Source organism: Doryrhamphus excisus, chromosome 18, assembly GCF_030265055.1.
Source record: "Doryrhamphus excisus isolate RoL2022-K1 chromosome 18, RoL_Dexc_1.0, whole genome shotgun sequence".
Taxonomy (NCBI): domain Eukaryota; kingdom Metazoa; phylum Chordata; class Actinopteri; order Syngnathiformes; family Syngnathidae; genus Doryrhamphus; species Doryrhamphus excisus.
Window position 1 is genome coordinate 14114861 of NC_080483.1, and position 13705 is coordinate 14128565.

The 13705-nt window shown below is 41.3% G+C and overlaps 1 protein-coding gene across 1 annotated transcript in view; it reads right to left on the reverse strand.

The window, feature by feature from the left end:
• LOC131106038 (filamin-B) overlaps nucleotides 1-13705 on the reverse strand; it is a 52712-nt gene that overhangs the window by 5879 nt on the left and 33128 nt on the right. Inside the window, exons 27-41 of the mRNA XM_058054696.1 lie at nucleotides 12955-13117; nucleotides 12731-12891; nucleotides 12271-12562; nucleotides 12002-12155; nucleotides 10594-10783; nucleotides 10260-10507; nucleotides 9016-9099; nucleotides 7974-8082; nucleotides 3151-3291; nucleotides 2621-2749; nucleotides 1208-1381; nucleotides 778-936; nucleotides 499-702; nucleotides 273-425; nucleotides 70-192 (exon numbers count right to left, since the gene is read on the reverse strand). Coding sequence (XP_057910679.1) covers nucleotides 70-192; nucleotides 273-425; nucleotides 499-702; nucleotides 778-936; nucleotides 1208-1381; nucleotides 2621-2749; nucleotides 3151-3291; nucleotides 7974-8082; nucleotides 9016-9099; nucleotides 10260-10507; nucleotides 10594-10783; nucleotides 12002-12155; nucleotides 12271-12562; nucleotides 12731-12891; nucleotides 12955-13117 — 2484 coding nt within the window. The remainder of the gene's footprint in view (nucleotides 1-69; nucleotides 193-272; nucleotides 426-498; nucleotides 703-777; nucleotides 937-1207; nucleotides 1382-2620; nucleotides 2750-3150; nucleotides 3292-7973; nucleotides 8083-9015; nucleotides 9100-10259; nucleotides 10508-10593; nucleotides 10784-12001; nucleotides 12156-12270; nucleotides 12563-12730; nucleotides 12892-12954; nucleotides 13118-13705) is intronic.

Sequence of the window (13705 nt, forward strand, 5' to 3'; positions counted from 1 at the left end):
AGCACAGTAGGTGAAAGTAGCGGTGAAAACACAAAAAGCAAAGAAATGTTTAACCGTCAACAACGTCACCTGGTATCTTCAGGCTGAGGTCGCAAACGCTGCCCACGCCAGCGACAGGCGCGGCCCTCTGTTTACGTGTGATGCTCTCCCGGATGCGACCCTCCCCTGTCACCTGCACCGTGAACGGACTTCCTGTTGACAATCACACACACATGATCACATCTGACCTCCGCTTTCAAGCTCTGGCCGTGTTAGCTGTGCACCCTTTTTACCTGGGATGTGCTGGTCAGAGAAACGAATAGACACAATGTAGTTCCCAGGCTCAGTGGGACAATAAGTCACCATACACGTTCCATCCTCAATGTCCTCCGTCTGGATGTCAACCTTACTGGGACCTTCGATGGACAGAGCGAGGCCGCCATAACCTACAAGAAAAGGAGGCGCTCTGATATAAAATACACAAAATAATACACAAAATAAACATCACAAAGTACGTACCCGCTTCTCGTGTGTCCACAACAAAGCTAGCATCGTTAAAAGTGATGCCCTCTACAAGACCGTCACCGTGGGCTTTGACCCGGCTGGCATCGCCTATCTCCGACTGCACAATCATGATATTAATGGGGCTGTTAGCGACGTGGCGGCCGTTCTTCATGATGCTAACACGATGCTCGCCAACCTCCCTGGGGATAAAGGAGATACCTGGAAGGAAAAACGTTAAACAAAACAAACGTTACAAGAAATATGGTAATGGATTTATTTTTTTGTGCATGTTACCGATGTGGTTGTTAGCCATTCTCTTGAGCAGGCAGGGCTCCTCGCGGCCCGACGGCGCCATGATGGTGGCATTCAGCAGGCTGAGGTCCGCCTCGTTGATGTCCAGGAAGAAATCAGCTGCTGAGCCCAGTTTGACCTGAGAGCGACGTTGTTTGTCCTCTAAAACACACAAAATAAAACATCTGTTCGGAATAATAACACTTGATAGGAGAAGCTAATTAGGAATTCATGGGGGAATATTCCCACCAGGCCAGTCGTACCAGGTTTAGGCCCATAGATCTGCACCCAAGCACGGTACTAAATGGAATAGTCGTGCATGTGACGGTTTTTGATAACAAACAAAATCCTTTTCTCCCTCAGGGGCCAGACCAGTACGACTAGCCTAGTGAGAGTCTGCCCTGAACCTCCGGTTTTTGTGGAGCATCCTGACCCGTAATCCTGGCCGTGAAGGGGCTGCCCGCAATGTGTTTGTTGTTGTATTTGACCAAAATATTGTAGTCTCCCGGCAGCGTGGGCAGGTAGCTGACGCTGCACGTGCCATCCTTGTTGTCCACACAGCTGATCTCCGCCTTGGACGGACCCTCGATAGCCAGATCCAGGCCTCCTGGACACATAGAAGTCAACAACAAAGCTAGTCAAGTTATTCCACATACTGAATGTAAAAATCATGAAACGATGAGCCAATTCAAGAAACAATACAAGCAGTTGATGTTTGCTAAATACAAGGATGAAGAGTCTTGATTTTGACACTTACTATGGTACCCATTATGTCATTGGATGGTCATATCACCTCGTACTTCGGTATGAGGTACATTATATTAAAAAAAAAAACAAAAACCCTTAAACTGTATTATGGAAAGCAGGAAGTGAACAAATGTAACAGTTACTGATTGTAAAAGTACCAGATGGAGGGGTAGGATTTAATAAGCTTTGCTTCTTCTTACTCCTTTTGGACATGTGGAACTGTGAACTGATTATGAGATGCATTCAATTGTAATCTGATGCATGTTCAAATGAAATTAAACCATTACCATGAAACAGTGGAATTAGCATCCACTACATTAGACTTGAAATCAATGTATTTCTGTAATATTGAGCTCTTGACAATGTGGACTATTTTTTTAGTGGGGTAAGCCATAAGAATAAGGAAAGGGTGGGCTGGTCTTCCAGAAAGGATTTACTTATTTAAGCTACTATGGCAAAAAGCTCCTTATGTATAGGAAGGCCAAGGACAGCTCTGAGAGAAGCACAGACAAATAAGCAATGGCTCTTGTATTGAGCCCTGTGGTACACCACTGCTGAGTGTTTGCGCAAAGATCATCTCTTTAAAACCTCCAAGTTAAGAAAATGGAAATATACATGATTAAGTAACATTGCAGCTTTTAGTCTTGACTTAATGTGCTTGGGGAAATGAGCAATGTCTCTACTACTGAGCCCTGTGGGACACCACCATCTAAAATGATGCTCTACAGAAGACCTGCTGTAAATAAAACTCACTGAATGGATACTTGAGCCCAAATGCCGCTAACAATTATTTTAATTTTAAGCCTCACAGCTTGGAGACCCGAGTTCAATTCCACCCTCGCATGTTCTCCCCGTGCATGCGTGGGTTTTCTCCGGGTACTCCGGTTTCCTCCCACATTCCAAAAACATGCTAGGTTAATTAGCGACTCCAAATTGTCCATAGGTATGAATGTGAGTGTGAATGGTTGTTTGTCTATATGTGCCCTGTGATTGGCTGGCCACCAGTCCATGGTGTACTCTCTCGCCCGAAGACAGCTGGGATAGGCTCCAGCAAAAATAAAATGAATTTTAAACAATGATATATTGCCTTCTCTCACACCTTCTGAGGCATCCTCCGTGTTGACGGTGAAGGCAGCCGTCTTGTTGGCGACTCCGTAGCTGAGACCAGGACCGTAGGCTGTGACATTTGGGCTGCTGCCATGGTTGACGTAGAACTGAAGAGGAGATTCTGCAACACAGCATAAACTCGCATCAAAGCTATCCAACAAACCATACTTTAACTTAACCCAAAATGGAAGGCAAAGGTCTTTGATTGATGTGTGTGGTTTGTAATCACATGTGGTGTTTGGACTGTGGGATCACCACACACACACACACACACACACATTGTCGGGATGTGATGTCATCATTGTCTTCAAGATGTACGAGTCTTCAGGCTAGCAAAAGCATGCCGCATGTATATTTTTTACACACACACACAATCATGACTCCAGCTCTCCTGCACGCCACATGTTCACCTCTGACCCCCCCCCCCCCCACCCTCCACACACACACACACACACAAATAGCAAGTTAATTAGGGCCAGCTTCCCAGCATCACCAATTAGTATTTCTGCTTTGTGATCACACCTGGAATGTGCGTGCCGTTGTGTTTGATGTGCATTTCGTGAAGTCCGGCCTCGGTGGGCGAATACTGCACCGTCACTGTCCCGTCCATGTTGTCCATGATCAGAGGCTGAGCAGACTTCCCTGAAGGCATTAGCACCTCGCCTGAAAGACACGAGTATTAGCGGTGCACCAACGATATATTCATCCTACGTCCTGTACATGCAATAAAACAGTGATATCGTTATGACACAACAGAGTGTGTACTTTGTCTATTAAATTGGGTAATATGAATGTAAAGGTGACTATAGGGGTGTTAATATATGTCTAGAGGGCTCTATTCATGTTAAAAATTGTATTTAGAAGGTCATAAACAGGTTTAAAGAATCCTAATTCTTGGAAATTCACTTATCGCGGTCAGGTCTGGAACCAATTAACTGCAATAAACAAAGTGTTTGTGGCCACTTAACATCTAAAATCCAGCTTCCTTTGTCTATTAAATTGGGTAATATGAATGTAAAGGTGACTATAGGGGTGTTAATATATGTCTAGAGGGCTCTATTCATGTTAAAAATTGTATTTAGAAGGTCATAAACAGGTTTAAAGAATCCTTATTCTTGGAAATTCACTTATCGCAGTAAGTTCTGGAACCAATTAACTGCAATAAACGTAGGATTACTCCACTTAATATCTAAATCCAGCTTACTATGTCTATTAAATTGGGTAATATGAATGTAAAGGTGACTATAGGGGTGTTAATATATGTCTAGAGGGCTCTAATAATGTTAAAAATTGTATTTAGAAGGTCATAAACAGGTTTAAAGAATCCTAATTCTTGGAAATTCACTTATCGTGGTCAGGTCTGGAACCAATTAACTGCAATAAACGAAGTGTTTGTGGTCACTTAACATCTAAAATCCAGCTTACTATGTCTATTAAATTGGGTAATATGAATGTAAAGGTGACTATAGGGGTGTTAATATATGTCTAGAGGGCTCTATTCATGTTAAAAATTGTATATACAAGGTCATAAACAGGTTTAAAGAATCCTAATTCTTGGAAATTCACTTATCGTGGTCAGGTCTGGAACCAATTAACTGCAATAAACAAAGTGTTTGTGGCCACTTAACATCTAAAATCCAGCTTCCTTTGTCTATTAAATTGGGTAATATGAATGTAAAGGTGACTATAGGGGTGTTAATATATGTCTAGAGGGCTCTATTCATGTTAAAAATTGTATTTAGAAGGTCATAAACAGGTTTAAAGAATCCTTATTCTTGGAAATTCACTTATCGCAGTAAGTTCTGGAACCAATTAACTGCAATAAACGTAGGATTACTCCACTTAATATCTAAATCCAGCTTACTATGTCTATTAAATTGGGTAATATGAATGTAAAGGTGACTATAGGGGTGTTAATATATGTCTAGAGGACTCTAATAATGTTAAAAATTGTATTTAGAAGGTCATAAACAGGTTTAAAGAATCCTAATTCTTGGAAATTCACTTATCGCAGTAAGTTCTGGAACCAATTAACTGCAATAAACGAAGTGTTTGTGGTCACTTAACATCTAAAATCCAGCTTACTATGTCTATTAAATTGGGTAATATGAATGTAAAGGTGACTATAGGGGTGTTAATATATGTCTAGAGGGCTCTATTCATGTTAAAAATTGTATATACAAGGTCATAAACAGGTTTAAAGAATCCTAATTCTTGGAAATTCACTTATCGTGGTCAGGTCTGGAACCAATTAACTGCAATAAACAAAGTGTTTGTGGCCACTTAACATCTAAAATCCAGCTTACTATGTCTATTATATTGGGTAATATGAATGTAAAGGTGACTATAGGGTTGTTAATATATGTCTAGAGAGCTCTAATAATGGTAAAATGTCATGTAAAGGCGACTATAGGGGTGTTAATATATGTCTAGAGGGCTCTAATAATGTTAAAAATCGTATTAAGAAGGTCATAAACAGGTTTAAAGAATCCTAATTCTTGGAAATTCACTTATCGCGGTCAGGTCTGGAACCAATTAACTGCAATAAACGAAGGATTACTCCACTCACACTCCGTGTTTGTGGCCACTTAACATCTAAAATCCAGCTTACTATGTCTATTAAATTGGGTAATATGAATGTAAAGGTGACTATAGGGTTGTTAATATATGTCTAGAGAGCTCTAATAATGTTAAAATGTAATGTAAAGGTGACTATAGGGGTGTTAATATATGTATAGAGGGCTCTATTAATGTTAAAAATTGAATATAGAAGGTCATAAACAGGTTTAAAGAATCCTAATTCTTGGAAATTCACTTATCGCGGTCAGGTCTGGAACAAATTAACTGCAATAAACGAAGGAGGAACTCAATTGTTTCAATTTTCAATTTACAGTTAATAAAAGAAGAGGCGGAAGTGGATAAATATAGCAATACAGTTAACATTTGCACATTCTAAATATGCAGTACACATTGTGTACTTATTCAAATGTACAGTGTAAGTGTGGAAGTGTGCGATTTGGACCACAGCCACTGTCTCATATCAAATACTTCCCTTAGTACACAATTATTATTAAGATTACTACTGTTATTCCATCATCGGGGACACAAATTTGTAAGCTTTTATGCCTCTACTCCAAATAGTTCAAGGACAGATTCACATTGACTTTGAGCCTGACTTTTCTCCCAGAATGCCAAGGGGTTAGTTAGTAAGTTCAATTACGGTACTTAAATCAGTTATCAACTGCTGCCGCCAATAAAAATTCACTTCCAAAACAAAGAGCAAGGCTGCTGGTGTAAAGATAAAAAGAACACTTTGTTCTCCCAATCATTGACCACTTCAAACATCCTGATGGGCTCATTTGTAAAAATATACAAGTCAAACAATCATTTACAAAAGCATTTCCTCACGTCAGTCGCCCCCGCTGGCCGGCACCGATGGGAAACAGATGTTTGGGAAGCTGCTTGGTCTTCCCGATTGCATCACAAAGCTTTGCCAAAACAAGCACTTCATTCATCAAGACTTCTAATGCTACAAACCTGCACTACACTGTGTATACTCTTCAGGAGAAAACATATTATTTGAATTATGAGCTTCACACTTGGCTAATTCTTGTAGCCGGTAGGCAGGAAACAGAATTAGCTTCATTTGCGGAGAATGTTCCTGACAGGAAGACGTAATGAGGCTGCTCCTGTATTGACAACTTACAAAATATGCTCATTTTTGGCCCTACACATGATAATCCACACAGAGAGCTTTCTAGAGCTTCCAGATTCCAGGCCTTTTTCTGCAGTGTTTCCATGGAGTTCCTGCTTCCCGCCCAAATTTAATTTATTTCACCCGCGGCCCGCCTCCTGGCACACCCACTTCACTGTGATTGGTCACACTCCTAAGTGCTCCCGAGGGCTTCTGGATATGTAGGTCTATGGGTATGCTCATTTTTGGCCCTATACATGATAACCCACACAGAGAGCTTTCTAGAGCTTCCAGATTCCAGCTCTCTTTCTGTAGTGTCTTCACGGACTTCCTGCTTCCCGCCCAAATTTAATTTATTCCACCCGCAGCCCGCCTCCTAGTCACACTCCCAAGTGCTCCCGAGGACTTCTGGATATGTAGGTCCATGGGTATGCTCATTTTCGGCCCTACACGTGATAACTCACACAAAAAGCTTTCTAGAGCTTCCAGATTCCAGCTCTCTTTCTGCAGTTTTTTCACGGACTTTCTGCTTCCCCACCCAAATTTAATTTATTCCACCCGCGGCCCGCCTCCTGGCACATCCACTTCACTGTGATTGGTCACGCTCCCGAGGACTTCTGAACATGTAGGTCCATGGGTATGCTCATTTTAGGCCCTACACATGATAAGCCACACAGAGAGCTTTCTAGAACTTCCAGATTCCAGCTCTCTTTCTGCAGTGTTTTCACGGACTTCCTGCTTCCCCACCCAAATTGAATTTATTCCACCCGCGGCCCGCCTCCTGGCACATCCACTTTACTGTGATTGGTCACACTCCCAAGTGCTCCCGAGGACTTCTGGATATGTAGGTCCATGGGTATGCTCATTTTTGGCCCTACACATGATAACCCACACAAAGAGCTTTCTAGAGCTTCCAGATTCCAGCTCTCTTTCTGCAGTGTCTTCACGGACTTCCTGCTTCCCGCCCAAATTTAATTTATTCCACCCGCAGCCCGCCTCCTAGTCACACTCCCAAGTGCTCCCGAGGACTTCTGGATATGTAGGTCCATGGGTATGCTCATTTTCGGCCCTACACGTGACAACCCACACCGAGAGCTTTCTAGAGCTTCCAGATTCCAGCCCTCTTTCTACAGTGTTTCCATGGACTTCCTGCTTTCCAACCCAAATTTAATTTATTCCACCTGCAGCCCGCCTCCTGGTCACACTCCCAAGTGCTTCCGAGGACTTCTGGATATGTAGGTCCATGGGTATGCTCATTTTCGGCCCCACACAGAAAGCTTTCTAGAGCTTCCAGATTCCAGCTCTTTCTGTAGTGTTTTCACGGACTTCCTGCTTCCCCACCCAAATTTAATTTATTCCACCCGCAGCCCGCCTCCTGGCACACCCACTTCACTGTGATTGGTCACACTCCCAAGTGCTCCTGAGGACTTCCGGATATGTAGGTCCATAATCTGCAGCCCATCTCTCACATTATGTTTTATTATTTTTGCGTCCTAACACTTATGTGGGGCTAACTTATTTTTACACAATTTCTTAAATTTCTTCAATCTGAAAACGACAACGCTTGGGAAGCTAGTCAAGCTGTGACCATGTTAGCATCACTTATTATTGAACAGGTATTAAATACATGGACGTGAACATTGTGTCTCACCAGTGATTTGTCCCCTCTTGAAGGAGAAGGGGATGACCAGGTCAAAAGGTCTGAAGCCGCTTCCATTCACGCTGTCGCTGACGACCTCGTAGTTGTTGTCCGAGGTCACCTGGTGAAAACAAGATGGGAGGGGCACATGAGTTTGATGGCCTTATCTGCAAGGGGGGGGGGGGAGGAGTGCTGCTGCTATGAATCCAGCAGAGGGCGCTGTCAAGCACTTTTTGTAATACATGTGTAAAATTGTACATATTAAAGGGGACATATTATGCTTTTTCCACCTTTTGGAAATATAAATGTAGTTACAATGTTTTATTATTGTGTTAAACTATCCCAAGAATTCAGATAATGACGTTTGTGCATTTTAAAGTGAGCCCTGAAAGAAGTTTGGCAATGAACGGTCAGTTTTTTCTATCACCAACGCCCTGTGATGTCACAGCGATTCCACCGTGTTAGCACGGGAGTGTGACCAATCACAGCGGAGTCGACGTGCCTAGATACGCCCGCAGTTGGAGTAAATTGGAAAACCAAAGGAAATACAGCTGGGATAGGTGCAGATTGTGGGAGTCCTAGAAAGTTTTTTGTGCGGGTTATTGTGTGTCGCTGCTCTATAGGAGTCCACGACTCAATACAAAGGGCCAAAAAATTAGCATAATAGGTCAGTTTTAGCCCTTTAACTGTAATAAGAAATAGTTTAGGGTGTTAAAATTGACATTTTCAGGATGCATGCACACAAATGGTGGAAAAAAATATATAAATAATAATATACACATCCAGATTATATTTGTCTATTGTATCCAGCCAGACATCCTCAATGAGAGATTTATGTTACTATGATACTATGTCTCATCTATAAAACACAAATTGACTGCAGTCAAAACTGCTACGTGTGCCAGACGGGATGCCAGACGCAATGGCAGACAATAAAGCAGTGTGTTGCCTTTCCATCTGTGCATGGAAATAAAACTCTGACATAATACTTTTAATGTACGCACTATACGGCTGGTCCACATCAGGAAACCTGTCGGTGTGTGCGTGTGCATACCCAGGGACGGAAGCCAGCTCCTGCTGGAGCAGCCTGCTGCTGGAGTGACGTCTGCTGTTGGATCATGGGTACCTCATCGGTTGCCTGCGTACACGACAGGAAGCTTTAACGTCCACACATTTGGACAAGTTGGAACAATGTCTACAACAATTTAGGACAAACCAAATCTACAATCGTAGGTTTTTTTTTTCTTTTTCAACAAAGAAACAAGACTACTAGCTATTTGCTATTTGTTTGAACGACCATTAAAAATCGACATCTTCTATGGTAATGGTAATGGTTTTATTTCATTTGAACATGCATCAGATTACAATTGAATGCATCACATAATCAGTTCACAGTTCCACATGTCCAAAAGGAGTAGGAAGAAGCAAAGCTTATTAAATCCTACCCCTCCATCTGGTACTTTTATAATCAGTAACTGTTACATTTGTTCACTTCCTGCTTTCCTAATATAGTTTAAGTAACAGTTAAATTATATATATAAGAAAGTCAGGAAGTGAACAAATGTAACAAAATAAAATAAATAAAAAATTTAAAACATTAAAAATTTAAAAAATTAAAAATAAAAAAATTAAAATATTTACAAATTAAAAAATAAAACAATTAAAAAATAAAAAAATAAAAAATTAAAAAATTAAAATATACAAAATTAAAAAATTCTAAATAAATAAAAAAATTAAAATAAAAAAAATATATATTAAAACGTAAATTATATTAGAAAGGCAGGAAGTGAACAAATCTCTATTTATTTATTTATTTTTTTATATATTTTTTTTATTTTCTTATTTTTTGTCACGTACTGAAGTACGAGGTGATATGACCATACAATGACATAATGGGTACCATAGTAACTGTCAATATGGAAATGGTAATGTTTTAATTTCATATGAACATGCATCAGATTACAATTGAATGCATCACATAATCAGTTCACAGTTCCACATGTCCAAAAGGAGTAGGAAGAAGCAAAGCTTATTAAATCCTACCCCTCCATCTGGTACTTTTACAATCAGTAACTCTTACATTTGTTCACTTCCTGCTTTCCTAATATAGTTTAAGTTGTTTTTTTTTTATTTTTTTTTTTGTTGTTGTTTGTATTACGTACCGAAGTACGAGGTGATATGACCATGCAATGACATAATGGGTACCATAGTAAGTGTCAATATAGTGATATGTATGTCTTCTAGGACTGATAACATCAACCCCATCAAAGCTTCATGTCATCGTCTGAGATCACTCACCATGACTTGGAAAGGACTTCCAGGTATGTTTTCTCCTCCGAAGCGCACAAAGATGACATATTTCCCGGGCTTTTCAGCCGTGCAGAAAATATCAAAGGTGCCGTCCTCGTTCTCCATGACGTCAGCGTCCACCTCACTGCCGTCCGGCTGCACCACCACGCAATTGACCTTCCCCTTACCGGCTCCCTTTGCGTTCACTAGCAGGGCCAGCTCCTCACCCAAGGCCACCATGGGGCCCACACCCGAACCTGACAAGGGGGACGTTAACATTTTATTTGTATATTCAAGCTAAATTTAGAATATTTCTTTTTATAAATAAAACAAAGTGACAAACCAGTCGCGATACACTTGCTGGCATCTCCTGTTGTCGTCGCCTGGACTTTGTAGGGCGATGTAAGGATCTCGTCGCCGCCGTACTTGATCATGATATTGTAGCGGCCCGCACGGTCCGGTATATAAGACACCTGGTATGTATCATCTCCATTTTCATGGAGACTAAGCAGCTTAGGTTTACCGTCCTGGTCCTGACGGAAGGTACAGCAGAAGATGGGAGACTTTAACATGTGTCTGAGGTCACACTCAAGACCAGCTTGGTAAGTATCAAACATTGCCTTTTTTGCACCACTTCAGTCAAGCGATCAGTAACATCTGGGTGTGAATCCCTCCCCTGGGCATGTCGGGTTTCCTCCCACATTCCACTAACATCCATGTTATGTTTATTGGCGACTCCAAATTGTCCATAGGTATGAATGTGAGTGTGAATGGTTGTTTGTCTATATGTGCCCTGTGATTGGCTGGCAACCAGTCCAGGGTGTACCCCGCCTCTTGTCCAAAGTCAGCCGGGATAGGCTCCAGCTTACCACCACAACCGTAGTAATGATAAGCAGCACAAAAAATGGATGGAATTGAATAATGTTCAAAAAACTCTTCGAACACAGATCTCCAAAGTCCAACCTCAAGCTATTTTTTTTACTGCCGCCCTGGCATGTTAGGAAATGTTGCGAGATATCACACTAATACAAAAAAGGATTTGCCACCATATCATCTCAGTTCTGGAGGGAGCAATGCTGGAAGAATATAATCAGATTTTTAATTACACCAAAAATTAAACAAAAATATCTTAAAGTTACACAGCACCATCTCTGTGTGGTTATCGGAAGTTTGGGTGGTGCGATTAAGTTTGGAAAGAATTTGAAAAAGTCGCAAAATTTATAATTACAGTGGTGTCTTGGTTAACATCATTAATGTGTTCCATAAGGTCCAACTCAAACCAAAACGTATTGTGACCAAAAAAAATCTTCACGTAGGAAATTAAAAATTAAACTATTAATTATAATAACTGAATTGAATTATATTGTGTAACAATACACAATATGGAAATATTAACACATAGATTGAGGACTGAAGAAGACGTGTGGAGAAAAATGGCTGAAATGGACACTTCACGGACGGAAACCAATGAAATGACTCAAATTGCACCATGTGAAATGAATGTGAAATAACTATATTATATACAGTGTATGTCCAGTGCCCCCTTTTTGTTTTGAGTTTGTTTGTATTAATGTTGACGTTTTAAAAAATAAATAAATAAATAAAGTATTTTGTTTTTTAAAAAAAGGATTTGCATTGTGGGTTTTTTTATGTATATTCCAAGCTCCACAGGATTAGTTTCGAATATCAAAGTTACATTGTAATTTTTCACCCCTGCCTTAAGGGTCTTTTTGTGTAGGGGTGTCACTCACGGTGATGAGCACGCTGAGTTTTCCCTGGCCTGCTTGCTTGGCGTCGATGTTGAACTCAACAGGGAAGCTAGCAAGGACTTTGCTGGTCAGACCGGGGCCGCTGGCTCGTACTTTACTTGCATCGTGAGTGGGCAGGACCCGCAACCTAAAAGGACTATGGAGAAATAAACACAAATGTCATTGCTGGTAAAAAAGGCCGATTTATTCTGAAAATACACAGTTTAAGAGTAAATATCCAAACAAAAAATAAATGCAGTACCACTTAGTACCTGCGGGGGACATCCTCATCTGCATACTGGACCGCCACAGAGTACAGGCCCTCCACAGATGGCGTGTAGGACACCGTGTGGGTGCCATCGCTGTTGTGCACCACTTCCACCGGCTCCGAAACGCCTTTGGGGGCACTGACGGTTACGGAAAGGGGGGCCTCACCAGCCTTCCTGCAGTCCACAGTGAACGACTGAGGAATGTGGGCTCTGACCCCTTGACCCACACCTGGACCAGACACTTTGACCTTATGGGGGTCAACCATGTCCTGCACAGGGACTTTGAAGGGACTCCCTGGAAAACATCAGTCAGTATAGTGACATCTTGCTAAACGTACACTTCGAATTAAACATTATCGTTATAAAAGTACACTTCTAATTAAACGTTATCGTTATAAAAGAACATATTTAAGATAATTTGATCAAATTATCAAAAAAGTCGAACCCGACAGTCTTCATCTACCTGGGATGTGCTCTCCTCCGTAGGTGATATTGATGTCATAGATGCCCGGTGTCAGGGGAATATACTCCACACTGCAGCTGCCATCTTTGTTGTCTTTGCACGCCATCTTTGACTCCGATGGACCCTCCACGGCGATGCCGAGACCCCCTGTGCCCGCCCCTCTGTAAAAAAAACATTTTTAAGAACAACATGGCACTTAAACAGCATCTCCAGGCGTCCTCTACCTGGTAATGATGTTGAAGGTGTTGGGCTTGTCAGTTAGGCCTTTCTGGAGCCCCGGACCGGTCGCCGTCACCCTGCTGGGGTCACAGCCCTCGGACACAGACACCATGACTGGGGTTTTCAGAACCGGGGTGTTGTCGTACAGAACCTGGATGCTGTGGTCACCTGAAAGATGAAGAAGCAGCTCAAGTATTGTTTGAACGTTGTTTAAAAAAACATTAAAACAGGGGTCTCAAACACGCGGCCCGCGGGCCAAATGTGGCCCGCAAGACACTTGAGGCCCCCGCCTTGATATGAAAGTTTAATGTTAGTGCGGCCCGCGCAAGTTTGATATGGATGCTGTATGGTATCATGTACCCAGAAAAAATTATTAAGTTTGATTAATGTTCATGTTAAAGGTTAAATAACTGTTAATAGTTATCCTCCCTATCCGTGTGGAAGTGGTAAGTTTTTGGTTATTTAAGTTTAAAGGAAATAACTTGAAGGCTACCGTTTAGGTCGCTAGCTCTCTAGTTTGCGAGTTAGCATGTGTCTCAAGACCCTGCAGTTGCGCAATATGTTGTAAATAAAAAGAGTATAAATGTGACTATAGTCGTGTTTTGTCATGTCTACAGGGCTCTAATAATGCTTTGTTCATTTTAATCTGAAAAAAATAATTTGTCTACCCACCAACTATATGTGGTTTCTTAAGTTTTTATTATTTACCGTTTTATTATTATTATTATTATTATATTTATTTATTACTGATTGATT